Source organism: Heterocephalus glaber, unplaced genomic scaffold (assembly GCF_053883595.1).
Source record: "Heterocephalus glaber isolate CG9 unplaced genomic scaffold, H.glaber_assembly_v1.0 deba00001431, whole genome shotgun sequence".
Classification (NCBI taxonomy): Eukaryota; Metazoa; Chordata; class Mammalia; order Rodentia; family Bathyergidae; genus Heterocephalus; species Heterocephalus glaber.
The window spans coordinates 543,784-571,610 of NW_028258295.1; the positions used below are offsets into that span (position 1 = coordinate 543,784).

Below are 27,827 nucleotides of genomic sequence, written 5' to 3' on the forward strand. Positions count from 1 at the left end.
TCTTTGTGTTCTGCTTTTTTTTTTCTGGATTGTTGGGTCAAAGGAATATGTTTATTTTTCTATAGCTCAAAATGAACATTGTTGCTGTGGTTGATTTCATTAGAGGATTGACTTAAACCAGTAAGAGTCTGACCTTTTTTTTTTTTTTGTACCAGGGATTGAACTCGGGACCTTGCACTTGCGAGGCAGGCAGCAGAGCCACTGAGCTAAATCCCCAGTCCTGACCATTTTTAAAATAACTGGAATTTTCCTGAAGAGGAAAAATCACAAAACAAAGATATGTGGGAAATGTGAAGTTGGTTTTCTATTAGCAAAATAATATATTTTCAACATGCTTTCTGTACTCCTTTTTTAATCCTTTGGGGACAATACCTCTTTTGAGATACTTGGTGGCATCTTTTTTGAATAAGATTGAAAATCTAATTATGGTGAAATTAAAATTTGCCAATTTTTATTCAGGAGTTTTTTCCCTTTGAAAAATAATTTTCTACAAGTATGAGTTTTGAACACCTGAATCCTATCTGGTTTTCAATAGTTTCTTGGTAAGCTTGTACCAAGAATTAAGATTCAAGGACTGTACTGTGTTTCTGTGTTTAAAGAATGTATTCCATGAACTTCTCTTAAAAGAGAATGCTTCAGAAGTGCAAATGTGTCTAATCTGTTTAAATTTAGGATTATTTTTGCCTCCTATTCAAATTTCAAAGAATTGTAATTTTAACTCCAATGTCAAACTTTATTTAATCACTACTTATTGTGAGCTTCTCTGCGTACTTACAATGTAGACATATATCTAGACATCTAATACTTATTGAACTGGAAAATGCCATGACTTTTTCCAGTTATTTGAATGCACATAAAAAGGTTGACCTTTGAGGTCGCACTTCTCTTCCCAACTCCTCTGGAAAAGAGGTTTCCATTTGGTTTTCCCATGAAAGCCAACAACATTCCCATTTTCTTACTAAGGAGGAAATTAACACAGAAATAGGTTAGATAACTGGTCCAGAGTCACACAATTGGTAAATGACAAGGCCAGGGTTCAGACACAGGTAATGTAGCTCCAGATTTCACGCTACAGTGCCTGCTGCCAAAATTCTCTATACCTGCCCCTTCAACACACACTTTTATTGTTCTTTGTTTCACTAAAACACTAAAATGAGATGTTCCTCCGTATTGATTTACTAAATAGATTCACTTTGTAATGAAATAACTGATGTGGCTGGTAGCTTTAAGTCTAGATTCAAATATGTCCCCATGGCAATTCAGCATTGTGATGTTGGAGTTGGTACATGTCTACTGTCCTCCCGCCCTAATCCATAGTAGGGTCTTATGGTGGGTGCTGTTGCCAAGAATAAATGAAACAGCTGATGCAGGAAGACTGATAACTTGATTTGTAATCTGGGAACATTCTAGAGCCTTAAACTTGATTTCAGTAGATAAGACACTCAATTCCAAGTCAGACTCATATCAAAGAGGCCCAGTATTCTAAGTGAACTTAAAAGTTAGTGTTAATTGAAAAAAGTTTTAGTCCAGTGGAGGCTTTATCAGAGGCTTTGTGATAGGAAAGGATGAGGCTGTCACTGCCGTTGTTCCTTAACATTCAAGAGAGAGCCTTGTGAAGAATATAAATATTGCTTACAAAATAGAGGAGATGGATTATCTGTTATGGTCTGCAAGATCTGGATCTGCAAACAAAACCAAACAAACTGCAATGCAATTTCAGTTTGTCGAGTCTTTCACAGATTCTTCACCCTTGAATGCATCTTAGTCACTCTAATACAATTAAGGTATAAATAAATGGGAATAGAAGAGGGAGAGATAATGAATACAGACTAAAGAGAAAAATGTTTTATAAAATACCACATACATTGGAGGGCAGATGTTAGGTTTACTCCATGGATAGGGAATACAATGAGGACAATATAACTGGTCAAATTGTGTTAAAATTTTGTTTGCTTACAAAAAATGTCAGAAAAAACCATTTAATTATTAAACATATTCACATGGTTCAAAAGTCAAACTACATAAGGTATCCATTGAAAAGTTCCATTTGAATGCTTCTACTCCATCTTTTCTTCATTTATTGTGTGTATTATGTGTCCTCCCAGAATTTACACAAATAATAGCAAATATATTTTTGATTGTTCCTCTTATATGCAGCACAGTTAGCATATTATACACTATCATGTACTTTGTTGTTTTTTTTTCATCTAAAGTATATTTTGGAGATCTCTCTATAGTAGTACATAGAGAATCACCTTATTATTTATATACAACATGTGCCTACCTTTTGTAGATGTACTGTAATTTATTTAACCAGTACCCTATTCACTGACATTTGAATTTTTATCTTCTTTCTCGTCTCTTCCTGTTTTTATTATTTTCAATTTGCTGCAGTAAACAGCATATGTTCTTTTACATGTTTGAAATATATCTGTAGAAAACATTCCCAGAAGTGAGATTGCTGGATTGGAAGGTCAAAGTGTTTGTAATTTTGGCAAATATTGCCAAATTGTTCTCCAATGGAGTTACATATAATGAGCATTTTTCCTGGTTTGATTATTTTTCACATACCATACAAAATGAAAGACTTCTCTGATCTTTAGCTTGATATGATTCCAGATAGCCATCTTCCTAATCAGGCCTTGCAAATCTAGGCCCTTGGCATCAGCACATGACAGATTTGGTAAGCTGCACATGTATCTTAGGAGTCATCTTTTCTCTTCAACCTGTAATTTTTAATCATTGATAGGTGAGATTTCTTCTCTGCAGCGGAAGGTATATGTATCATTTATCCTTAACACTTATTTCAACTGAGTGCCCTGAAAAGTGATGGATTAATTACCCTGAAATCCTGTGCTTAATGTCTGCACTAAGCTTTTATCAGAAGAGGTTCTTGGCTCTTAGCTACCAGTGAAATCTCATAGAGGAATCCCATGTTGCTCATTGGAGGATAGCAAGTATACCAAATACAGTGTGTCCACTTCCCTCCATTTTTCAACTTGATTCCTAATATACTAACAAGGCTATTAGAATAAGGCCAATTGTGAGATTTAGTTGTGCCACTGTATTTACAACTAGGTATTATAAACTCCTTGGCTAGAGATACTACAGTTGATTTTAGAAACGATCTTCAAATTATTCTTCAGAGATGAACATCTGTTATTGAGCCCTTAGATCTAGAAAATACTGCTGATTAGTTAATAAACATTAATAAGTATCACAATATGGCTTACAAAGAGCCAACATCATATTTTTCATATTTATCAATATTAAACCCAGACTGTAGAATGAATAAAGCCACTACAGAAAGAAACTTGCAGGCACATAATATTCTTTTAAAAGATGGATTCTAAAGCATTTCTTCCTACAATTTAAACTCTTGATGTTTGCAGTATACAGTTAAGATTATTACTATGATACTAATAAGACAACATTACATGAGGTTTTATCAAAAAATCTCATTTCCAAAATGAAAAGCTGATATACTGCATGAGCATTCCATTTTAGGAATGTTAGCCTCAAGGTCCAGGAATGGAGATTCCACAGCAATACAAGGCTAACTTCCAGATGTGGGGCTCTTTAAAATTTTTTTCCTTATTAATGTCTGTAAGGAGAAGTCTTTAGTAGTCCAATTGCATTTGCTCCATCACCTTATCCAGTTCAAGGTTTCTGCTATAGGTAACATTACCCATTTCAGGAAGAAGATTAAGTGTACTCTTAGATGTAATTGCCTTGATGAGCTAGATCTGGGAGGTTGGAATTCACTCAGTAGATAAGTGGTAGAAACAATGCATTGCAGAAATAGCGACTCCCCCTGGTTAATTATACAGAAACAACCATGAAAATGGAGTTGGGAGTTTAAGAGGTTTATAGAGTAATAGCTGTGACAGCAGGATTGGCAGGAGAAACCATTGACCACACTAATAGACTGACAAGGTTGACCAGTCCAGTGGGATGTCCTGGAGCAAAGATGTTCTGTTAGACAAGTGCTACCTTGAGCAGAAACGGCTCAAGTGTTTTTCTCAGTCGCTGACTGGAGAATACAATGAGAACATGACCTCAACCTGACCACTAGTGTAGATAACAGAAGGAGCCAACTGTTAGACTTTTTCTGCTAACCACATTCCCTGTAGTTAGAAATCATTGAAAGTGATCTGAGAAGTCATGTCTGCCCCAAGCAACATGGAGATCTGGTTCTCCATCTGTGATTGGGAGCAGTTGCTCCAGGGCTCTGAGGGGGGCCTGTCTTCCTGTGGAGAAACTTAGAAGAGATAGTTTAGGGAAATAAACAACACATCACTGCAGTTGGCTTCAAGGGCACAAGTGGTACCCACTGTCTCTCTCTTCCACTATCCATTATATCTGCTGAGTTATCACTTCTGCTTCTTTCAATGGCTTTTGTGATGGTTTCATTCAAACTTGAATTTCTGAGTATTCTGAGATTCTGGCCACCCTGACTGCCATATGCTGTTCAGACCAAGACTGAAGTCATGACTGGGCAAGGGAGTATAAGGAAGCACCAAAATGGGTCACTTGAATTCAACATTAGTGTATGACAGCTGTCTTAGCTCCTCCTGGTCCTCACAGGTTGGTGGTTCATTTTCTTTCTTGCTAGTCTTTGGACACAAGAAACACAGAGTGCCCAGGCAGCATTGCAGCCATAGCTTATAGTTAAGTGGAGCTTGTTATGTCCCCAGGTGAGAGTGTGCCCTCAAAAGAACCAGGAATTCAAATCTACAGAGTCCAGAAATGTGGGGTTGGGAAGCATAAAGTCCCCTGTATTAGTTTTCATTACTATAATGAAATACCTGATGTGGGCTATTTTTTGAAGAAAAAGAAGTTAATTTAGGTCACATATTTGGAAGTTCAAAGTCCAAGATTAAACATCCCCTCTGGTTTGGCCTCTAATGAGGGAAATGGTGGAAGCACATCATGGTAGGAGCATATGTAAGAACAAGCAGTCACATCTTAGGACTGGAGAGAAAGAGGATGAGCAGGACAGACTTGCTCCTTTTATAACATCTCTCTCACAAGATTACATGAGAAATAACTTCATACTCCTAGTGATCTAAAGTCTTCCTGCTAGCTTCCACCTCACAAAGTTACACTGCCTCCCAACATCACAACCTTGGGAACCAAGCCTTCAATCACAGTGGACCTCTGGGGTTACTCAAACCATACCCAAACCATAGCATCCCCCAGTAATTATCACAAGTAATGCCAAGTGGGGCCATTCCTGCATCTATGACTTGATTCCTATATCCATGTAATCTTGCTATTGGGGACTCTGCACTGCACAAAGGTCTCTGACTCATTATGTACAGTAACCTGGAGGATAGCACCTCATCTTCATGGGATAGTATCTTCAAGATGGCACTTTATCTGCTTCCTAAGCCATTCATTTCAATGCTTACCTGGTCTGACATTTTCTGTATCATATTATTTATATTCTAACCAGCAGATCCCATAGTCACAGGCCCACTCTCACATTGCTTTTCCTAAAAAATAGGTTTCCTAGTCAATACTACTTCACATGGAATTCTATGCCTAGATATTAGGCATCCTGCAAGTCTCTCTTTAGTAGTACTGGCTGAGGTCTCTGGGCAGGAAAGGCATATTATGGGTTTTATCCCTATGTAAAGGGACCACTGGCCCTTCCAGGAAGAAAAGAGTCCAATGCAGTAATTTCATTTTGTCACCAATTGGCCAGTTGATTTCACCGAGGAACAGTGACACCCTGGAGATTTGGCTTTGGTTTGTCATCAACATGAACAGCCATACTAAGTGGGACTTCATGCTCTTGGCTTCATGTACCTCCACCCCTCTTGCCATAGCCACTTTATACGTGCGTCCACTGCACCAACACTAACAAAGGCTACTTCACGTCAACTGGCTGAGCCATTTTCTCCATTTAATTGCTTAATACCTCTTCTACAGTGGATGCTTGCTGGTGGGTGTTAAAATATGATACAAAGATCTTCACACTTTGTATCTGTTCTCATTTCTGCATCTACATGTTTCCACTCTGGACCTCTTGGATACTGGTTTTCCTATCTTTGTCTTTCCAAGCCTTTGTCCAACTGGCTATGTGAATCACCACTGCCTTCTAGTTTGTACCTGCTCTGACCTCAGAACATTTCTCCTTTGACACAAAGGACATATCAAGTCATATCACCCTAGGCTCCACACATTGGGAACATATTTTTTTATGGTCTTTCAAAACCAACAACCCTCTCATGAAAATTATCAATTGTGGTTGTGCCAGAAGTGCTAATAAGGCTGTTATATAGGCTTGCACACTCACATACTCTACCCCATCCTTCCATACATGAAGCTTAGGCTTGTTATTCCTCCTTCAGTGTGGTGTATGCCCTTCCCTACATATGGCCATTTGTGTGATCCAAGACCGGGGTTGGGGAGGGTACTTGGTGCAACTATGGCAGTTGATTTGCAGGAGGAATGTGATTCTTTGTCATTACAGGTAAAGAAACGCTGCTTCAGAACTTCAGGGGCCCTCATAATAGTTCAAATCCACATTTAATCACTTTCTACCACTCACACCACCAACATCAAAACGTCAACACACATATGGCCCAAGTGGCAGAGCTACTTAGCCTGGAGTTGCTGCAAAATTTGTTTGTGCTCTCAGCCCATTTCAAAGTTGGCTTAATTCTATGTTACCCAGAATATGGACTGGAGGTTTTCCTAGGTTTGGAATGTGTGCCTCCAGAAACCAAGAAAATCATACTGAGGAAGAAGAATTTCTTTGTAGAGAGACTGTAAATAAAGTGATTTGTCTTTTTCTTTGGAGGACATGTGCCTCACCACAGGATTCCTAAAATCTTTACTAAAGTAGCAGCCTTGAACCTTTGTAGAATTTATCTCCCACCTTCTGGACCCCATGTGTCTTACCAAGACATGCATCTTGCTAGCTATCTCTTTATCATGCCCAGACTGTTGATGTTATTATGGTAGTGAATCAAGGTGATGTTCTGTGGACCTAGATGGCCCAGATCTCTTTGCACTATACTATGAAATTAGGTGAGTGTCAGTCTTTTTTTCTGTTTCTGTAACAGAATACTTAAGACTGAGTAATTTGTAAAGAAGTGAGGTTCATTTTGTTTTACAGTTCTGGAAGCCCAAGATCATGGTGCCAACATATTCTCAAATTCTGGTAAAGGCCTCATGCTGCTCCATGCAGAAGGACAAGTAAGCAAGTATGAAATAGAGGAGGGGGACAAAGAAGCCAAATATTAACAACAGTCTGCTCCTGTGATAACTGATCTTGTCTGTGACCACGAGAGAGAGAATTCACTCCCAAAAGAGACCATTAATATATTCATGAGGGCTCTGCTCCCATGACCCAAACAACTCCCAATTGACCCAACTTTCCAACACTGCGGCATTGAAGAATTAAGCCTCAACATGGTTTGGCAGGAACAAACCATGTTCAAACCATAGCAATGGGAGGTTTATCCTAATAACCCTGGGGCAAAACTAATGTGTATTAATGTCGTATCGTATAATATGAACTAAATTGGATTGTCATTTCTGATTCAGATGAGGCAGAAAATGCATTTGCCAAATGAATGGCTCCATATTAAGCCAAGTTAATTTGCTCTAGAAAAGATTCTGTATTAGCACAGCAGCTGTGATTGAAGCTGCTACTTGTCTGAGCTTGCAGTAGTTCACAGTCAATCTCCAGCCTCCATCCTGGCCAGTTAGATGATGATATCATAGTGTTAACCACCCTTCTTTAAGACTAACACCAGCCCCTACCCCCAGCCCAGGATGCAGTACCCTTTTGTATTTACTACCTTGCCTTCCTTACTATGATAGCTCTACACTGCCGACCAAGGACCCAATGTGCCAAATACATCAATCCTAATTATACATTGAGACTGGAAAAAATGATATCCAGGTGAGTCTGTAGCCCTGAAGACCTACTGTAAGATGGACTTTGCTAGGACTCCTTTTATTGCCTGGGACCTATACATTCCCATTCTAACAGGATCTTTGGATATCAGTGTTAATCCAAACCCCCTTGTCCAATAGTCCTCAAAATGTCTAGGCATTCCTTTGCCTCCAGCCTACTCTAGTAAATATATATATATATATTATATAAATCTATACTCCTGTATAAATAGCAACTGGTATTTTTGAGGATTCCTGGGAGAAGCATTAAAGTACATACTTGCCATGTTGTTGCAGGATCCTTTCCTTTGGAGGTCATTTGCCTTTTTGGTCTACAGATTCTAGATTCAGATCCAGAAACTGAGAAGGGATCATGATTTTTTAATTGGGCAACAGTTCTCAACCTTTGCTTAGCCATTCTTCCTCTTTTTCAATTATATGTAGTAAGCAATACCCCTGTTGGCTCGGACCATCTCCAGAGATCTTTATGGATCAGACCCCCTTGGCTGCCACTCTGAGCTTCTAGGTCATTATGAAGATTATGACAACCTCCAGGAAGTAGGAGGCTGTCACCTGTTGCTTGAGAAACCCATTGTCTCCATTGCCATCAGACAGCCATGCTCTGTAGTCACCACCTGACTTTCACCCTGATTTTTGAAGGGAGTCACCACTGAGCTTGCTGAGCTTGCTAGTGATGTGGTTCCTGCAGGGGGTCTTCCTTGGCTTGTGTGGATGGCATGTCTCTGCTCCAGGCCCTCCATGGAATGCAACTGCCAGACTGTCAGAATGCAGACTCACATAGTGTATCTGTTCCAGCATGCTCTTTCTTGAGCCTTCAGACCCCTTCTTCTGCCATCTGCCCTCAAAATTCAGCCTTACATTAGTGTAAGCCATCACTTTACCAGGCTTCTAGGGCTGCCCCAGGAATGAGTTTGTACCTTCCCCTGGAGTCTTCAACACAGTGTTAAAGCCTGTAGCATGTTCCCAAGTCAATGAACTCTGCTTATTGTGTCATCACCTAGCTATTTTGACTGAGTACCCTGAGTTCCTGGGTACTCACCTTGCCTCCATCACATGCCAGCATTTTACTGGCTAGGTCTTGCAGGAAAGGGCTTAGGCCCTTGCCTTTCTAATTTAGCTGGGTTATGCTGCAACCTGACCCTGATTGTGGGCCTGGCAGTCAGGAGGGAGATGGGAGTGACTTTTGAGAAAAGGAACTGTTGCCTTATGGGGGAAATTCCTGTCTATTGTCTTTCTGTGTTTGGAGAAATTTTAGCTCTTAATGGAGTAAAGTTGGACATATCTGAAGGGCCTGAAGTTTTGAGAAATCTGGGGAGTAAAACATTTAGGGGCATCTACTAGATAGCTCGATTTTATGTGTGTATATGTACATATGCATATGTATCTCCCTGCTTAGCAATGAGAATACCTTCTGAAAAATGGATTGTTAGACAATTTTATTGTTGTACAAGCTCTAGAACAACAGAATGCACCTCACATAAACTAAAATGGTTACAGCATCACTAGCTGACATAACCTTATCTGACCGCACTTGTATATATGATCTGTCATTGACTGAAATATCATCATGTGCCACATGATTGTATATATAAGTATGTACAATGTTATATACACATATGTAATATACATAAATATGTATGTATGTGCATAGGTATCTAATAAATTATACACATGCAAAATATGTATATGATATTCCCAGCCAGCTAGGCCCTGTTATTACATAATAGAGTTGCCTCATTTGAACAGCTGACCAGAGTCTGCCACTCAACAGAGATCTCTGGAGCAAAAACTGCCCCACAGGGGAGTCCTGCCCTGGGTGGAATGTGCTAGGCCACTGTACTACCACCTCGCTACATCATTTCAAACTAGCTCAAATCTGACTATCTCCTTCACAGAAAATGTGTAGGAAACCTAAGAGAACAAAACAAAACAAAAATATTCCATACATAAGATCCATTCTACTTGTTTCTCAGGAATTTTTGTTTGTTTGTTTGCAGTGTGTTTTCACTTGCCTAAAAAAGCAGCACTAATCTATGCCATCTTTATAAAGCTCAGGTATCTTGGGTGACTAGCTCCAAGCCACACTCACTCCACCTATCTCTGATATAAATCTTGGCAGAAATCTTTGCCCACCTTACACTTTCAACAAAATACCTCCTCCTCCTGCTGACATGCCATAAAAAAAGATTCCTGTCATTTTTCCATTTCCGACCTCTGAGTGTATAACCGGGGCACGTTCACCAACCAGCCTTCCAGCCCAATGCACAGAAAGACGGGCCAGCTGCTCTCCTAGCACTGGGTGCTCACTCTCAGCTACATTCCCAAAGTCATTTATGCCACCACTTCCTCTATCTGGTGACGCCCTCATGGCTTTTATCCAGCAGTCCTGCTTCAAGAAGAGCGAAGCATTTAATATGGGTCAAAAGGGTTGTGATATAAATACCCTTGATTGCATAAAAAAAGAAGACCAAAGCAATTAGTACAGCACTAGCAGTTTTCTAAATAGAGAAATTATTTTGCTTCAAGATATTTAGATTAACTATTGGATTAAAACCTTAACATACAGACTAGGCAAGGAGAATGCTTCTCTATGTGAGTCTTGGGTTTCATTTAATTTTACTTTACCTAAGCATTCCCAAAACTAGATCTTCTATTATTTTAATATTGTTACTTGTGGAGGAATATATCCATTGACATCTATACATACATGTTATAGGATTCATGTTACTGGTGAGAGAATAAACTTATTATGCAAAAGCTACTGAATTATCACAGGTTTTTCAGAGAAACATTGGATAATTTAGGCTAAAAATTTAGTTCCCCAAACACTTTTGTCCATTTTACTTACTGAAACCCAAAATTATTTAATTGAATTTGATTTTTATTTTTTGTATAGTCGGCATTTAAATGTCCAGTCAAAGAAAAAAATTGGGGTCATTTTTTTTCTTTTTTTATTGGAGTAACTTTTAAATTCTCATTGATTTGCAAAAGAGATTTTCTGCTGCAATCAAATTACTTCTTTCTTGATAAACTTCCTTTTAAACATGTTGAATTGTAGACTTAGTTTATGCTGTGGTCAGTTTTTCTCATTCCATGTTCACTGGGTGCCTGAGTACATCAAAGCTAACATGTTTTTCCCTTATTCACAGTGGCTTTAAATTCTTGATTTACTGCATATTCCATCAGGAAGTGGTTTATTCTCTGTGCAAGGATCATAAAGGGGCATCTGTGGAGGTGTCCAGGACATGCTATGGGTTTCCCTTGCAAAAGATCCTGCCCCTCACTGGGTGCTTCCTCTGGTTTAGCCTAGTAAGTGCCCTGCCCCATCCTGCTGCAATGCAGTGTAACAGAGAAAAAAAGAAGGAATGAAACCTATAAAAGTTTGGAACAGTTTCTTCAAATACTTCATACATACCTGTGAAAAAGTAAAGTAGGGCCTGTGAACAGATACCACCACAAAAACTTTAGTAGAAAACCAACTTCATTTAAATGTTGGAGGAGGCAGCTTTGTTTGGAGTTTTAATCCCATGCTGGTGGATGCTAATTCTGTAACATTATACAGTTGCCTTCTTTTGGGTACAAAAGGAGAAGGGGGGTTTCCTTTTGTGTTTTTCAGTGCAAAGTGATTCTCATCAGAAAGAACCGAGGTTTCAGCTCCAAGTCCCTGACATTTCCATCTGAATCTACTTTTTTTTTTTTTCAAAGCGGGGTGGGGAGAGGTCTAGTTTTTCAGGCAAAGAACCTCTCTATGCAATCCTGAAACCGATCTTTAGATTTACTTTTCCTTAATCAATAGAAAAAAACTTGATTGCAACTCAACACTAACCTAACCCTAGCGCATGAATTTTTGGTTTTAGGAGTACGGGATTCAGACATCATTTCAGGGATCAGAAATAATTGGCAGCAAGTTGAGGAGAACTGACATGAATTTTTGTTTTGCTTAATTTTTTCCTGGTGTACCAAGATTTGACTTAACATTTCTGACTCAATTCCTCCAGTCAACAGAACAGGTTAGTGACATTTCTCATAAATACAAATATCTAAACGAATCCTCCTTCTTGCTCTCTGCACTGTTTCCCTAAGGGCTCACGTCTGCAACTTGCAAGGCACCTGCCTGCGCTAGAGCTGCATGTCATCTGTGCAGAAGTGCTTGCACCATTTTCAGCAAAACTGGCTAATATTTAATATGTGCTTGAAATTTCAATGTGTGTACTTGACACCTGAAGATTTGCTTATAATAAAACTCTTGCAGGATAAATTCATTGCTTTTTCATGAAAGTTTGGCTGAAGAATTATGATAACCTCAAATAATGAGAGGAGAGTTTCTATCTTTAAGAATATTGTCAGAGGGCTGGGGATTTAGGTCAGTGGTTCCGCCACCTGCCCTGCAAGCGCAAGGACCAGAGTTTGATCCCTGGTACCAAAAAAAAAGAATATTGTCAGGAACAAACTTCATGGTGCAGCCACTTGCTTTGTCTCTTATGTGGGTGTATGTTGAACTTGGAGTTTATGTGTTTGTATCTCAGCCTTACTGAGTGGCACAGACCTTACACACTCCTAAAGGAGAGTGAAGCCACCAATTGAACTGATTGCAAACTAACATGAAAACAAGTTCATTTTTGTGATGTTCTTTAATTAACTTGCTGGAACTAATTACTTGCTTGTGGGTTGGGTTCTATTCTTATTGTAATTCTAAGGAGCAACACTGAGGTGATCCTTTTTTATTACCACTGTAGCTATCATTCATTTCGCTATGGAAAATCAGTGGAGAGAGTCTTAGACTACTTGTGACTGTGGTCAGTAAAGTGATGGGTTGGCTCCATGTCATGCAGGGGATGATGGCAAGCTCTAAATCCTCCTACTGTAGAAGATATGGTGTTTCTCAACCAACATTGCTTTGATTGTGAAGGAAAGCCATTGTGAAATTTGGGTGAGCCAGGTCTCACAGAGGACTGAGTTTCTGTTCTAGAAACAACTAGGACCCAAACCTTTGGAGTTGGGTCCTATTTTTCAGTCCTTGATCAGATGCAGAGTAGATGCTTTTCCTTTCCCCTTTGTCTCTCACATTGATCCTATAAAACTACCCAAAAATTTGCATGATCTCATTGCATTTCTAGACTGGCTTCTTCTGGGGGTCTAATCTGTTCATGAAGTCTTGAATTTAGAAGGACCTATTCGCCTTCAGGGAATTTCAGCCTCACTCAGATCTATTGATGTTGTGATGTGAACTTGTTCTACGATGGTTGTGATGTGTCTTGGGATTTGCCACCAAACACACCTGGTGTTCTATTTACTCTGGCAAGTTGGGGATTTTTTTCTTTTTCTTTTTAACATTCCAGGATGAATTATTCATCATTACTTAGAATTTGGGTCTCCTTCATCTTCGCACTTGTACTGCACCAAGGTGAGTACTACAGAATTTCATAAAGCTCTTGATTAGCATGCTCTTGAATTTATAAAGAGACACTTTTGTTGGAATCATAATTGTAAGGGCAGGTGTACATGTGTCTACAGATACAACAAGAAAAAATGTAAATTAAATTCTGTTGTTAAGGGTAAAATACATTAACTTTGAATGATGCTCACTTACCTTCCCACTTTTTCTCATTTAACTTCAAATACAATTTATATATTCCAAAGAAGTTCTTTAAGAAAATGCAAATTGGGCCAGGGATTTAGCTCAGTGGTTCCGCCGCCTGCCTGGCAAGTGCAAGGTCCCGAGTTCAATCCCCGGTACAAAAAAGAAAGAAAAAGAAAAAGAAAATGCAAACTGTTTCCATTAAAGTATATAGAGCGGCTATGTGCACATCCCGTGCCTTATCACTGATTTCCATTAAGGTTTTAAACTTGCATTGGAGACTTTAAAAATATATTTATTTTAGTCAAAAATTAGGAAATTACAATCACACTGATATTGCTCACTTGTGAATCATTGATCTATGACATGGCCAAGAATCTAAAACTGTAAGTGAAATAAGATAATTGTCCCTCTCAGTGCTTCCTTCTTTTCTCTGTGTAGCATTTTCCTGGGCAAATGAAAGGCCACATATATTTCTTTTTACAGTTGTTTTTGGATTTTAGACAAGGAAAATGTGGCTATCCCCATAGATCTTAAACTTTTATGGCTAAAATGCTACAGCATCTTTATTTTGCCGATTTGTTTAAGTTCAGTTGGCACATGGTTAGAATTCTGAAATGAATAGTTCTATAACACCACGGGCTACCCTAAAAGTTTTCCAAGATTGGGTGAATTTAAATAGTGATAGTATACAAACCATAGTAATAATTGCAGCATGTAAACCCCACAATAACCCCACCAATTCCAACCTCCCACTCCTACACCAACAAAATGCATTTTACTTGGTGAAAGAAGACATTCTAGGAACATGTTTATTTGAAATTTCCATCACAGAACAAGCATAAGTAAGGATATTCTTTCCTTTACTAACTCTGATACTATTGGTAGGCCATGCTGTCAATGGTTACACACACACAAACACACACACACAATATCACTTCTGAGATGAAAATTACTGTAGTTTAAACCTACTAGCTTTTATTAAGCACCCCTTTTTATTCAATAAATGTTCAGTATTTACAATACTAGATGTCTTTATTATTTGCATTGTTAAGGTTGAAAATTTTGACAGTCTATTTTTTTCTTAACAAAATAACAAACTTGTCAGGAGCACTCATTAAGAGGAAAATCTTAGAACTTCTCTTGCATTTTGGGAGGGGCGGAGAAGTTGGGCACAGTCTTTATGGCCCTTATTTTCTGTCTCCTCCGTGAGGGATTATAGGATTTTCATTCCTTAGTTAGATTGGCCAAAGCTGCCCTAAACACCAATGAACTTTTCCATGAAAATGATTGATTTAGTATGAATTTGAGCTCCTAAAATGTTCTCCATGAAGGACAAAACCATAGCGATACTTCATTTGTTACTAATAATTCAAGAAAATGTATCACCTTTCAAATTTAATAAGTGCCTGTGTTTAATGGTGTAGTAGGGATTATAATGAAAAAAAAAGGAAAGTTCCTATCTTCTAGGAATTTGGATTTTGTTACTATTATGTGAACAGTAATGTTAGAAGACCCCTTTTCAACTACTGATTGTAGTATAAAATATAGTACATGGCTGTTAAACCAGTGTTAGTGCATTCCTACAGGTTGAGATTTGCTCAGCTTCCTAGAAACTCCTAGGGTGGGAAATAATGCATATACTGCACACTAATGACCAGAGTAGTTTTCCCCACTCTCCTCTGATGTTAACCCTCAGGAAGAGATCAGTTCTTGTGCAGGCAGATCTCTTCCTGCTCTCAACTCCAGAACTAGAGGGCTGACGCTTTGCCTTGTGCTGCCAGGCCACCCTCTGGCCACTGTGCATGCTCCTTTACGGAGCTGTTGTCTGCTCACTAAGAGGCACCCGCGGGCAGGGCAGCCCTTGGCCAGTTGCTCACGTCCTATCCTATCAGCTCCATCAGCACAGAACAGGGACTTTCCCACACAGAGGCCTGATGGGTGAATGAACAGGTGCCTCAAAAACTGTGGATGTCCCTCTGGATGACTGGGAGCAGATGCCTCAAAAACTGGCTAGAAGCCCAGAATGGATCTGCTGCTGCTCTTGAAAACTATAATTTTTTAAGGAGTTAAAAGATTATCTGTTTTCATTCAGGAGAAGAAAAACAGAAGCAGAGAAAAGTGAAATGCTTGAAATGTAGATTGTTTTATTGATGCTATTGGACCTGTTTCTCAGTAAAGTAGACCCCGGGGAAATTGTCTCATTTCTCTTGCTAAGCTGGGCCACACATCACAAGAGTGTGGATGGGAAACTTTGGAGAAGCAAGGCAGGTGCTTAGGGCAGTGGTAACACTGTCACAGAAGGGGTCTGTAAGTGCTTGTGTGATGATTCTCAACTTTGAGCAGAAGGATGAAGGAGAACCCTGTGCCTCCTCTCCAGAGAGATCTTCTCAAGGGCCAAAAGTCCCTGGGCCCAAAGGATCCCATTTCTGTCTTTTGCGAACAGGAGCTGGGTAGCGAGCCTCTTGGGGCTGGCCCTCAATCAAGGTCATTCTCAGGCCAGTTACTACAAACTCTCTCCTCCCACTTTTGTTTGGGTTCCAACTGTTGTTTATTTCCTCCTGGGCGCTGGTATCTTTTTCTATTATATAGTAGGAGGGAGGAGACTCCTTTCAGAAAAAGATGCATAGTAGAATTCTTGAGCTAGACAGGAGCTCCACAGCCACAGCCACCTTCTTTCTACCCTGCTCTCTAATTAAGAAGTAAGCCCTCCCCTGCCTGCCAGACCTAGAGGGTGCCTCTCAGTACTCTGAGAGCTGAGGCAGAAGCAATTTCACCACCTTCCAGCCATTTGTCACCATTACTGTCTCCAAAATGCAAGGGGGCATAGGAATGAAGCAGGAAGGGCTTTCTCCTAAGGAGAAATATCACTCTCATTCTCTCTCTCCTGGAGGCAGAAGATGGTGGTGCCCCATGCATGGCTCGGGTATAGGATTAGTGGTAAGGTCATCTGACTTGTGTTGAGCTTGTAAGCCATCCTCAGAGAAGCTGGTTTTACTACCTGGGAGGGAAGCAGCTTGCCAAACACAGGGAGCTGCTGTCTATCTAACCACCATCTCTCTTGACAGCTCAGCCCAGGGAGCTCATGTATCCATTTTGGCAGAATGACACCAAAACCCCTAAAGTAGACGATGGAAGCTCGTCTGAGATTAAGTTGGCAATCCCTGTGTTCTTCTTTGGCGTTCCTTACCACACTGTCTATGTAAGTGGAGAACTAGCCCAGCTGTTGCCCTATGGCTCTCCCTTTTGTTTGTCATTAAGAAAAGCATTTTAAATACCCTCTTCAAGGCTTTGGGAATAGATATATTGGCAGCCAAAATGACAAGTTTTGAGATTTCATGAGCTGATAGGTTTTATGATTAAGAAAGTCAAAGGTATATTTAATGGCTAATGTTCATAGTAGAGGAGTATACAGGGCAATAAATTGCTTTTGTGGATGATTAAATACAGAAGTGAAGCAGAGCCCCAGTGCCATGAACATTATTTCTGCTACTCAACAAGATAAAAAGATACAATGAACCACAACAGGAGCAGTATCCTTTTTCTTTCCTTTCTGGGGGTGTGAAGAGTTTAGGCATCTGCTGTTCTTAGGATTCCTACCAATTTGAAGCAGAGTAGATGGATGATCGTCTATCGTATGAAATTGGTTTGCAGAACTGGCCACCCTCCTTAGGTCTGTAGCTATGCCAGAGGGTCACATTGTCCACTCTGCACTAAGAAAGTATCCCTTTGGCTGTCGGGGCTCTCCTGGGCCCTTCATTCCCAGATTATTTTTTTGGATCATTGGGTTTGTTGCCAGTGAGAGGTGCACATTAAGAGAAAAGTTCCGAGCAACTGAGCCTCTCTTTATCTTTGGCCTTAAAGGGCTGAGGGAGGCATGTGAGGATCATACTACATTCTTTCTGATTCTGTGTCCTGAGGGAATACATGAAACTCTAGGCATCTCTGCTTCTGGCCATCTCCACATCTGAGACCTGCTTCCCCAGCTTTCAATGTGCAAATCAGGACTGATTCCCCCTAGAAAATAGTTCCGTCTTCCATTATCTAACCAGTGGTTGTTACCTAATTAGTGGCCCCTGCACTAGCAGCATCAGCATTACTGGGACACTTTTTAGCAATGTTGCCTCTTGGGACCTGTATCTATCATACTGAATGAGAAACTCCGGGAGAGGAGCCTAGCAATCCAGTTTAATGAGCCCTCCAAGTGATTATGATGCCCACAAAATTTTGAGACTCTCTGATCTTAACTATAGAACATAATCAAAACACATATGAGTCGTCGCAAGCTTTCTTGGCAAGTCTGTGTGTTTTAATTACACCTATTACTCCCCGGCAAAGCCATTGCTCAGGCATCCTGAAATGCCTCTTATCCTCTCCTCACAGCAGGGCCTCCCAGTCTGTCTATCATAGCTGACTGTAACTTTTAGAGTGTGTTGACCTGATTTTGGAGATGAAAGGGCTTCCATTCTCGAAGGCTTAGCCTCACAGGCCTCTAGAACAAATGTATTTAGTTAAGTGCCTCTTTCTCCTCCACTGCACAATATGACATGGAGTCTGAAGAATTCTTGCCTTCAGAAGGATGGATCATAGCTTGGGCATACTTATTTGAGGGTAAATTGTTCCTTGAGTTTCTACCACTTGAGTAGTGCAATCTTTGCAAGCCCCTGGGTTGTTCCCTGTTATGTGAAGATAATAGCTCTTAATATCTCTGTATCTCCATCTTCAATTTCAAATCCCCTACACTTGCTTCGAAGGTCTGCTGATACACCCTTGGCCCACCTACCTATGGGATTTGGGTCTTTGTTAATGTCTGTGATACAACTTATTCATAGGAACATAATAAACAACTGGAATGTAGAGGAGAATGATCCCCAAGTTTTCTCTATCTAGAAATTACAAAGATTCCCATCACAGATATTTCTGCTGCTGAAGCCATGTATAAGCCCCCAGGTTAGATCAGTTCGTCTCAGACTCAGGGACAGACTGGATTGTTTACAGGTCCTATCAGAACTGAGGAGACATACTGGCTTGGGATTTGCAGAAAAGTTTCTTAAGTTTACTAAGTCATCTCTAAATCATAAAGAAATTACCATAATCTACTTATTTACATATACAGTACTATTTAAATGTACTCATGGCTCAATTTTTATGCAGTGATTGTACAAAGAAGCTATCAAACTATAAGAGCCAGAGTAGAACTGGGCATCTATAGATCTTGTCCTTGTTCTGAGTACAGAAGTGCTTGTGACATCAATGGAAGTCTTTTAAATGTCTCATTCAGAGAAGAATATGGTCCATCCTAAGATCTGAGTTCAATGAAGGGACATTTGATCTTTCTCTGACACTCATCCTTTATCATAAAGTAGGAATCAATGTCTAATATCAAGTTCCTCAGTTTTCAAATTTAACTTTGCTTCTGTGTTTGTTTGTTTTTCCTGTTTATTTTGCATCTGTAACTCATCTGTCTTTATTGTGCACATTGCCCTCAGTCTGGCCTAGCTCACATATGTACACACACACACACACACACACACACACACACACACACAGCCCAGTAGCATTTGGTAAGTGCAAATAGAGATAGGATAGAGAACATAAAAATGAGACTGATTTAATTTAATAATAAGAAACTAAGCTGACAATAAATTGAAAGTGAAAGAAAACCAATGAATATGTCTAAAAATAAATGAACCTCCTTGTTTGAACAATGGGAGCTGGTATTTGGGGGTTCTAATTCAGCAGTTTAGAATTTATTTTCATTCATATAAAATATGTCTGTCTTGGTTTGTGATTCTGACATTGTCCTGGTTTCAGATCCACTGTGCAAACCTCTTTTATTTTTTAGGTCAATAACAACGGTGTTGTTTCCTTCAATGTGCTAGTGAGCCAGTTCACCCCTGAGTCCTTTCCCCTGACGGATGGGAGGGCTTTCATTGCCCCGTTTTGGGCAGATGTGCACAATGGGATTCGAGGCGAGATCTATTACAGAGAGACCATGGATCCTGTCATCTTGAAAAGAGCCACCAAGGACATCAGGAAGTACTTCAAAGACATGGCAACCTTCTCTGCTACTTGGGTTTTCATTGTGACATGGGAGGAAGTCACGTTTTATGGAGGCAGCAGCACCACACCTGTAATAATTCATATTTTCCACTTTCCACTTCATACCCTGACATCTAATTCTTGTCCATCTTCACTGCCATGAAGGAGCCTAATTGGTAGAGCTGAGGAATGTCAGTGTGCTTGAGTTAAACTAATGGGTCTTGCCACCCTCATTCCAGGAAACAGAGGGAAGTATCAGAGCAAACCAGTCCAGTCAGCTGTTAGTATTTCAGAAGAAGTGTTTCCCATCACAATTCATTACTACTATCTGAAAAGAATCCCTCAACAATGTTCTTGCAGTGGATAGCATTCTTGTTTTACAGGAGAGTGATTGAAGCGCAGAGCCCTTTCCGGACTGTGTGACTTAGGGATCTAGCGAGGGGCTCATAGTTCTTTTTCTCATGCCAAAGGCACTAATGGTTCTCTACATCAATAGTTTCCTTTTTATCCCCTCCATAAAATCTGGTAGAAAAGGAAAAGTAGGGTGGTGGATTTGGGCACCAATGACCTGGCTCATTTTACTATGTTATGAGTTTTCTCTGTTGTGACCAAGGCTGAAATTATTCATATTTGATGTTAGAGTGGGCAGTTAAAGCGTTACATGAATAAAGTTTCAACATCTGCTCTGAAATCCCAAATGAGCAGTCAAATAAAAGTCAAATAAGAAAGATTATCGCTGGCATTATAGTAGAGATAATCAACTTTCTACATAAAGGGACAACAGACTGCAGTTTTCACGAAAGCCTACGGCTTGTTTGGGTGACTCTGACAGTGGAGATTTTGGAATTAGCAGACGCATGCATCTTCAAATGCATAATTCCCCAGTAAGCAAAGTCACTCAGAAATCTACCCTCTGCTTTCTTAGGATCCTAATTCCATCTGTTTCCCCAAATCCTTGGCAATGAGTCAACGAGTCGGTTGTTTAGGGGTGGAACAGAAAGAATAAGAGAGAGGTGAAAAAGTGCTCATCTTGCAATTCCTATCTACAATACAATGAGCACGCTGTGTTTTAGCACTTTCTGTCCAGAGCATCTTGAAGCACTTTATCGCTAAGATGTTCTGCAGAAGACAAAGACACAAGTTTAAATAGTGGATGCATTGGCTAGAAATAACCTCTAAAGAAGGATGCATTTCCCTCTGTCATGTTATGGATTGCTAACGACTCCTCAGGTGATGTTTTATGTCCTTTAAGCCTCATATCTTACAGAGTTAGAATGCGGGATGCCAGCAATCAATAAATTTTAGTGTTAGTGGAGGAAAAAAAAGAGAAGAAATGCCCATCAACTGCTGACTACCATTTTTTTTCAAAAATCTTCCGCTGGCTATAAAAATGGCAAGATAATTTAGATACTGTCTGGTTTGTACTTTGGAGTGAATTTCTGGGCTAGGTGAGATCTCTTTCTGTGAGGGTGAATGAGGAAATAAGCATCTAAGTCCTTTGAACTCCTTGGAGAAAAAAATGATATTTCCAGAGCTGCAAAAGCGTCCATCCACCCCTGCCTTTGAAATGGGCTCCACCTTTTCCATAGGAACACATATCATCTGGCCAACTACACACTGGTCTTGAGATCCTTTAGAGGCAGAAAGAAAGCATCATGGGGGCCCAGCAGAAAGGGAAGGAGCCGTTTACTTCAAGGAAGGAAAATCAATATTTATTAAGGGCTTACTATATGCTTGGCACTGTAAGAGGCTACTGTCTTTGTATCATTTAATCCACACAAAAATGTTCCCCAAGAAATATGTATTGTTTCTGCTTTCAAGGTGAAGTAATTTGCCCAAGTGACAGAAGAGGAATTTGAACCTCCTAAGAGGCAGAGCAGGGACATATACTAAAGTCTGCTGACAGAATCCCAACTTGTTCTTCAGCAGCCTCCTCCTTCCATGTGTCACGGAAAGTCCTTGGAAGCAAAAAGTGCTTTTCAAGAATTGAAAAACAAGGCTTTACAAAAAAGTGATCCAGAAAAATCTTAAAAATGAATGTGGAAGAAATGTGTATCCATAGGGATGTGTGAGAGCTATCAAGGGTATTCGTGGGGGTGGGTAGGGATGAGTGTGTCACGAGCAGCCACGGAGGAATCACTGGGATGGCTGGTTGGTTTGGGGCAATTTTGGGGTAGCAAATAGGTTACTCTCAAGAATTGCTTGGACCAAAGATATTTCCAACTTTATTTTGGGGTGACAAATTCACTTCTGAAGAATCCTGGCCTGAAAGAGAGTCTGGCATTAGTCCTTAGGTGAACTTGACTTTGTACCCGTCCATGAACCTGACCTTGCTAGCAGCCTTACAGCAGCCTTGAGCTGATTACACACTCATTTCTGTGTCCCACTTTCCTCTTCTATTGAATGGGGTCCAACAATGAAGGCATATAGCTAGGCAATTCTATCATTCACACCATTGGCTGTGGTGGGCACAGAGCTGGAGGAAAAAGTTATCCTTTACAAAAAGGGCTTTTCTTTACCTGCACATTGCCCCTCCCTGGGACCTTCTAGAATAGGGAGATTTTGAGCTTCCAAACTCCTCTACCCCAGATTGATTACACAGGATAGGGAAGATTTGGAACTTCCTCTACACTGAACAGGATGTTAACTGGGGTGGTATCAGGCAGCTGGGAAAAAGCCTGGGTTTGAATAGAGAAAGGTTAATATGGTCTCTCCTTTTAGCTCTATTTTTATTTGCACTTCCTAAAAACATGCCTCAATGGGTGAAGATTAGGAAAGAGAAAGAATAAAGGGCAGTTTACCACAGCTTATTTCTGAGAACTGTTTACAAGGTTTGTTTGAATTTATGTAACATCTCTGTCGTGAAAAGTTTAAAATTAGGACAGCACATAATGACAGTGCACAAGTAGAGAGACTTGGATCTCTGGTCCAAATCCCATTTTCTGTGGTTGGGTCACTGTGAAATTTCCAGCAACTCATTTCCTTTAGTCCTCAGTTTTCTTAGTGGTAAGATGGGAAAGGGCCAAAAACATCACCCACCTGGGTTACAGATGAGCACTGAGAATTTTATAGATAGAAAGTAGTACATAAATGCTCTATTAGAGGAGCAATTTCTTCCCACAAAGTGCTTTTTAAAAATCACTTCCCAGCTTCCATTTTAAAAACGGAAGCATCTTGTCAAGATTAGCGGTGTTTTCCAGGACTGAAGAGTGCACAATCCAGAGGACCCTTTTAGTCGCACTGACTAACACTGGCTCGCTCTTCCTCTCCCCATCCTTTCCACCCACTCCTCCTTTGGGAACAGGTATTTGCATCCCGGACCCAGGTTTGACTGTTTCCTACAGTTTATTCTCACGCTGCCATCTATAGGTGCTGTATAGCAGTGCATGCTCAGCCCGGGCCTCTGAATATCCTGTCTGGTCTAAGACAGAGATGTGAGCCAGGTGCTGAGTCAGACTCCAGGTTTATCTCAGGTAATTTCTGTTTTAGATGCCCAATCCCACATGTCTTGCTTTTCCCATTGGAGGTGAGAATGAATTCAGAGAGAATGCAGAGCATGAGGCCCGGGTTGCAGAGGAGCTCTGACTGCCTGGAGGTGGAGTAGGGGTGGAGATGTTTGGAGGGTATGCAGGGTTAGGAGGCTGCCACTGGCATGAAGACCTCCTGGGAGTGTGAGTCATGAGCCCATCCTGTCCCATCATGTAGGTGAACACCTTCCAGGCTGTGCTGGTGTCTGATGGCTCCTACACATTCACTCTCTTCAATTACTATGAAATCAACTGGACCACTGGGACAGCGAGCGGCGGTGACCCCCTGACAGGTCTGGGAGGAGTGATGGCACAGGTACGTGGTTCTCCAAGTCACCCTCCCACAGACTGCAGTCACTGCACTCCCTGATTGTGTTGCTCAGCATCCCGGACAGAGCCCTGCCACCAGCTTTTGACTAGAGAAGTGTGACTGATCTTGTAGGTAGTCTGAGGCTAGTCTTGCCTACCTCTGATGCCTTGACCCAGGTGTGGGATGAATGAGACAAACAATTTCCTGGGACTCTGGGGAAATGAGTCTCTTTCTGATTTTGTTTATTCTTTGTTTATTTGCTTTTTTTTCTTTTGAAATAGGGTCTTGCTATGCAGTCCACACTGGCCTTGAACTTATTATGTAGCCCAGGCTGGCTTTGAACTAGCAATTCTCCTGCCTCAATCTCTCAAGTAATGGATTACAAGTGTGTGCCACCACAGCTGACAAAAGGAGATCTCTTGATTCCAGATGTGCCAGATTCTGAAATAAGGCGGTTGGGTTAGCTAAACAATGGGATGATGGGTGTGCTCAAAAGTCTTATCTTCCTTTTGTGCTCTAGGCAGGATTTAATGGTGGAAACCTTACCAATTTCTTCAGCCTCCCAGGGTCGAGAACCCCTGAGATAGTGAATATCCAAGAGACCACGAATGTCAATGTTCCTGGCCGTTGGGCATTTAAAGTTGATGGGAAGGAAATTGACCCAGCCAATGGCTGTACCTCCAGAGGTAAAGTATTTCCTTTTCTCTATGGTGAAGTAGGGTTTGTTTAGTTTAGATTGACAGGCAAGCTTTTCAGCCACAGGGGCGGACTTGTTCCTGATGCCTTACTCTTTTGACATCTCTCAGCTGGGTAATGGAGATCAAGGTAAGTTTAGAACGCACATTCATCACACCAGGAGCTGAAACTCTGCATTTGCTATACTGCAGCTTTCGAAGTCCTCACCTGTGGTGTGAATGCAGCTCAGAAGCACTCCAAAGTGGACCAGGATCTTGAGTGATTTCTTAGCCAGACAGACAGAAGGAAGCCCTCCTGTTTAAAATTATTTTTGTTGTTGTTGTTGCCATCCTCCCCTTTAAGTTTTTCTTCTCTCTTTACTCTTGTTCTGCCATCTGCACTTTGTAGATCCACAGGAGTGGGTGATCTTGGAGTGTTGCTAAGTCCTGACAAGGGTAAATCAGCACTTCTTAGTATGATTAGAAGGAAAAAAGAAAAAAGCAGCACAGTCTTAAGGGCAACTTCTCCTAAAATCCTCCCTGCAGCCACAAAACATACAGGAAGTTGACGAAAATCAAAGCTGGCTTTAGGTTTCTGAACAAGCTGTAGCTGAACTTCAGTGGGTTTCCTTTATACTAGCATTCAAGGTTTGGTAGCTTCTCTGAACTATGAGGACCCCTTTGGATGTGCAAAATAGCCCTGGACTCTCATAGGAGCATCCCCATTTATAGATTCCTACTTTTTATGTGTTCAAGTACAGTATTCAGAAAACAGGATTTCTGTTATAATTTTGCTTCCAGGAGTAGAGGCTACAGCAACTAACAGCAGAAAACTCACCTGTCTCTCCACCCCACTCCCCATCTACCCACCCAACTATCCCTCCCCATCCACCCATCCATCCATCCATCCATTTACTCACCTGCTTATCGACCTATCAACCACCCACCCACCCATGTCCACCTATCCATCCATATGTGCACCCACCCACTTAGCTTTCCTTCCATCCATCCATCCATCCATCCTTCCATCCTTCCATGCAGCCATCCACCCACCCATCTCCACAGAAACATCCATCTGTCCACACATTTGTCCATCAAGCCAGCCATCCAGCCATCAAGTCTTTCCAAAGAGCATTTTGAGAGCCACAGTGAGGTGCCAGTCATGCTGTTAGGTGCTGAAGGTGACACTACTGTAGTTTCACATGGACACTACTCTGATGCATGAGATAGTCACAGGAACAGTGGTGACACAGTGTAGACAGTAGAGACATTATGGTAGACACAAGTGCAAGGTACTGCAGAAACATAGAGGAAGACCTTGGGGAAAGTGTTTTTAGATCTTTAAGACAGCTTTGGATTGGGATAAAGAGGTCTCTTTCTCTCCTTGGATAGAAAGCATAGCCCACATGTTTTGGCATTTCTGAGAAGCTTCAGGCATCTCTCAACTCAGTTGCTTAATACCTGCATATAGAAAAGTCATATTCTCGTGGTTGGTAATGCCCATGCCCTCTGTCCTCACTCCTTGCTCTATGGTCAGATTTAACAAACTTCTCTTTCTCCTAAGGCAAGGTCATGTATGAAGGTGGTGTGCCCTAACATCCTTTCCTTTGGACTCAGGGAAGTCTCATGTCCAGAATAGCAAATAAATGCTTTGGGGCTAAGTCAGTATTAAACTGGATAGGAGAGAATCTAGTCTCAAAGCTCACCAGGATTTCTGAGATTGTGCGCACTTACCTCGTGGAGTGTAAATACAGCATCACTTAGGTCCATGAAAGATGCTGTTCCCATGCCTCATTATCTCTCCCCTTTCTGGCCTGGACTCAAGCCTGATAAGTTGCAGGCTCTTATCCAGACACCTCTTCCCTTTGTCCAAGCATCACAGAGCTAACTGGCTGTGGACCTGCAACATAAGCACCCAGTGACAGCCTCGCACCTGAGCCCTGGGAATGAAATGTTGTGATAATGGAAAACATTGGCTTGCAGAGCTGTGGAGTTGGTCAGATGCCAGCTGGGTTCCAACTTTATTCTTTTCCTCCTGAGTTATGGGCTTGAGTTTCATGCACAGGACAAATTCAATATCCTTATACAGACTGTTGTGCATTTTTATGTGCCACTGGATGTATATCAATCTAATGAGACTGGGATTTGGCCTGGCTTGTATCAGGGGGTGTAGTTCCATAGAGCTGGTTTATTATATCATTATTTCATAAACAAAATTATCACAGAGAGTCTGCCTTTTGATCCAAACCTCCTCTATTCAAAGGCATTTTCCTCTCACTTATTGGAAGCCTAAAAAAGCAGAGACTGGAAACGATACTGAACAGAGGCTGTTACAATATATGAATCCCTGAACCAGTGCCAAAGAGTTTTGAGGCTTGAAGGCCTCCTCTTTTAAGGGTTGATGCATATGCTCTACTGTGAGTGTGAATAAATCCATTATCTCATTTTTTGGTACTATTCTCAACAGGTACAAAACATAATTGCCTATTGAAATGTGTTCCTGCTAGACAGTTATAGAAAGGACTATTCCTGAGGCACCCAGGTCTTTGGTATAGGTTAATCTTGTAGCCTTGTGCAGTTCACAAGATATTCAGTTTTATAAATACTTGAGACATTTGGACAATTTTTTTCAAACTACAGTTACTCCTGGTGCATCACTTTTTGTTTCATGCCAGGGATTAAACCCAGGACCTTATGGATACTATGACATTATTTACATTTCTTAATAGCGTACCTTTGATATGTTCCTGTTGAGACTTCCTTGATTTACAAATGCTGCTGCCTCTGTTAACCTGCTAGCCTCTGTTAGCTCTCTCATAGCACCCCTGCCCCACATGAGGAAGGGATGGAAACATAGCATTTTGCACATCTTACAGGTTAAGGAAACTGAGACATGTGGAATTTAAGTCAGTAGTCAATTGGAAGTTGATTGCAGAGTTGTGACCACCACTCAGATCCCTTGACCTCATCCCTAGAGTCTAGATCAGTCCCCAGCCCAAGATGTTTCTCTTTCAGTTGAAGATTGATGTTAGCAACTGGAAAATTTCAAAGTCTTTTGTGGGGAGACTGTTTATTTAGCTAAGTAATTTTAAAGATGGAATGTCTACCAAATAAATAGCAGTGACTACATTAAAAATCAGCACACCTTTAAAAATCATTTCCTTTTGCCTGCTTCATTCTCCTCCTGACCTAGAATTTTCAAGAAGTTCTGTCTAGTGGATAAAGAGAGGAGAATACTGGATTTGGGCAGGACCTGGAACTAGGGGGAAGGCAAATTGAATAGAAGTAAGTTCTGTCTGAGGAGTGCCAATGGAATTTGCAAGCCTTTGAAAATATCACACAAATGGTCAGCCCTTTCCAGAATCTTCCCAGGGAGCTGGGATTTATACTTGTGCATCAGACTGCTGATTTGTGCTATTGGACTTTTTGACACATACTGAACCTCCAAAATATGTCTATTGATTGAATGAACAACTTAGCAAATAAATAAAGTATTGCTGAGTCACCGAAGTGCTTTGAGTCCTTTCTGAATACCCTTCCACATATTCCTGAGAAGGAAATGACTCCTGAGTGTCATAGTCTTTGCCAGAGATTAAGACAATGTGTCTTTCCTTAAATGTGGGTATGCTCACTAGCTGTGGAGTTAATAATGCTAAAAGCTTAATCTGGATCTAGACACATTCAGCTTGGAATCGTGACTTCACCACTGAGCTGCTGAGTGATTGCAGATGAATTTCTCAAATGGTCTTAAGCTTCAGTTT

At 40.8% G+C, this 27,827-nt stretch overlaps 1 protein-coding gene across 1 annotated transcript in view; it reads left to right on the forward strand.

Moving 5' to 3' along the window:
* The first annotated feature begins 11,687 nt into the window (after positions 1–11,687).
* Tecta (tectorin alpha) overlaps positions 11,688–27,827 on the forward strand; it is an 83,221-nt gene continuing 67,081 nt past the window's right edge. The window contains exons 1-6 of the mRNA XM_021249082.2: positions 11,688–11,945; positions 13,275–13,339; positions 16,582–16,715; positions 19,359–19,646; positions 23,261–23,398; positions 23,913–24,078. Coding sequence (XP_021104741.1) covers positions 13,276–13,339; positions 16,582–16,715; positions 19,359–19,646; positions 23,261–23,398; positions 23,913–24,078 — 790 coding nt within the window. The 5' untranslated portion in view covers positions 11,688–11,945; position 13,275. The remainder of the gene's footprint in view (positions 11,946–13,274; positions 13,340–16,581; positions 16,716–19,358; positions 19,647–23,260; positions 23,399–23,912; positions 24,079–27,827) is intronic.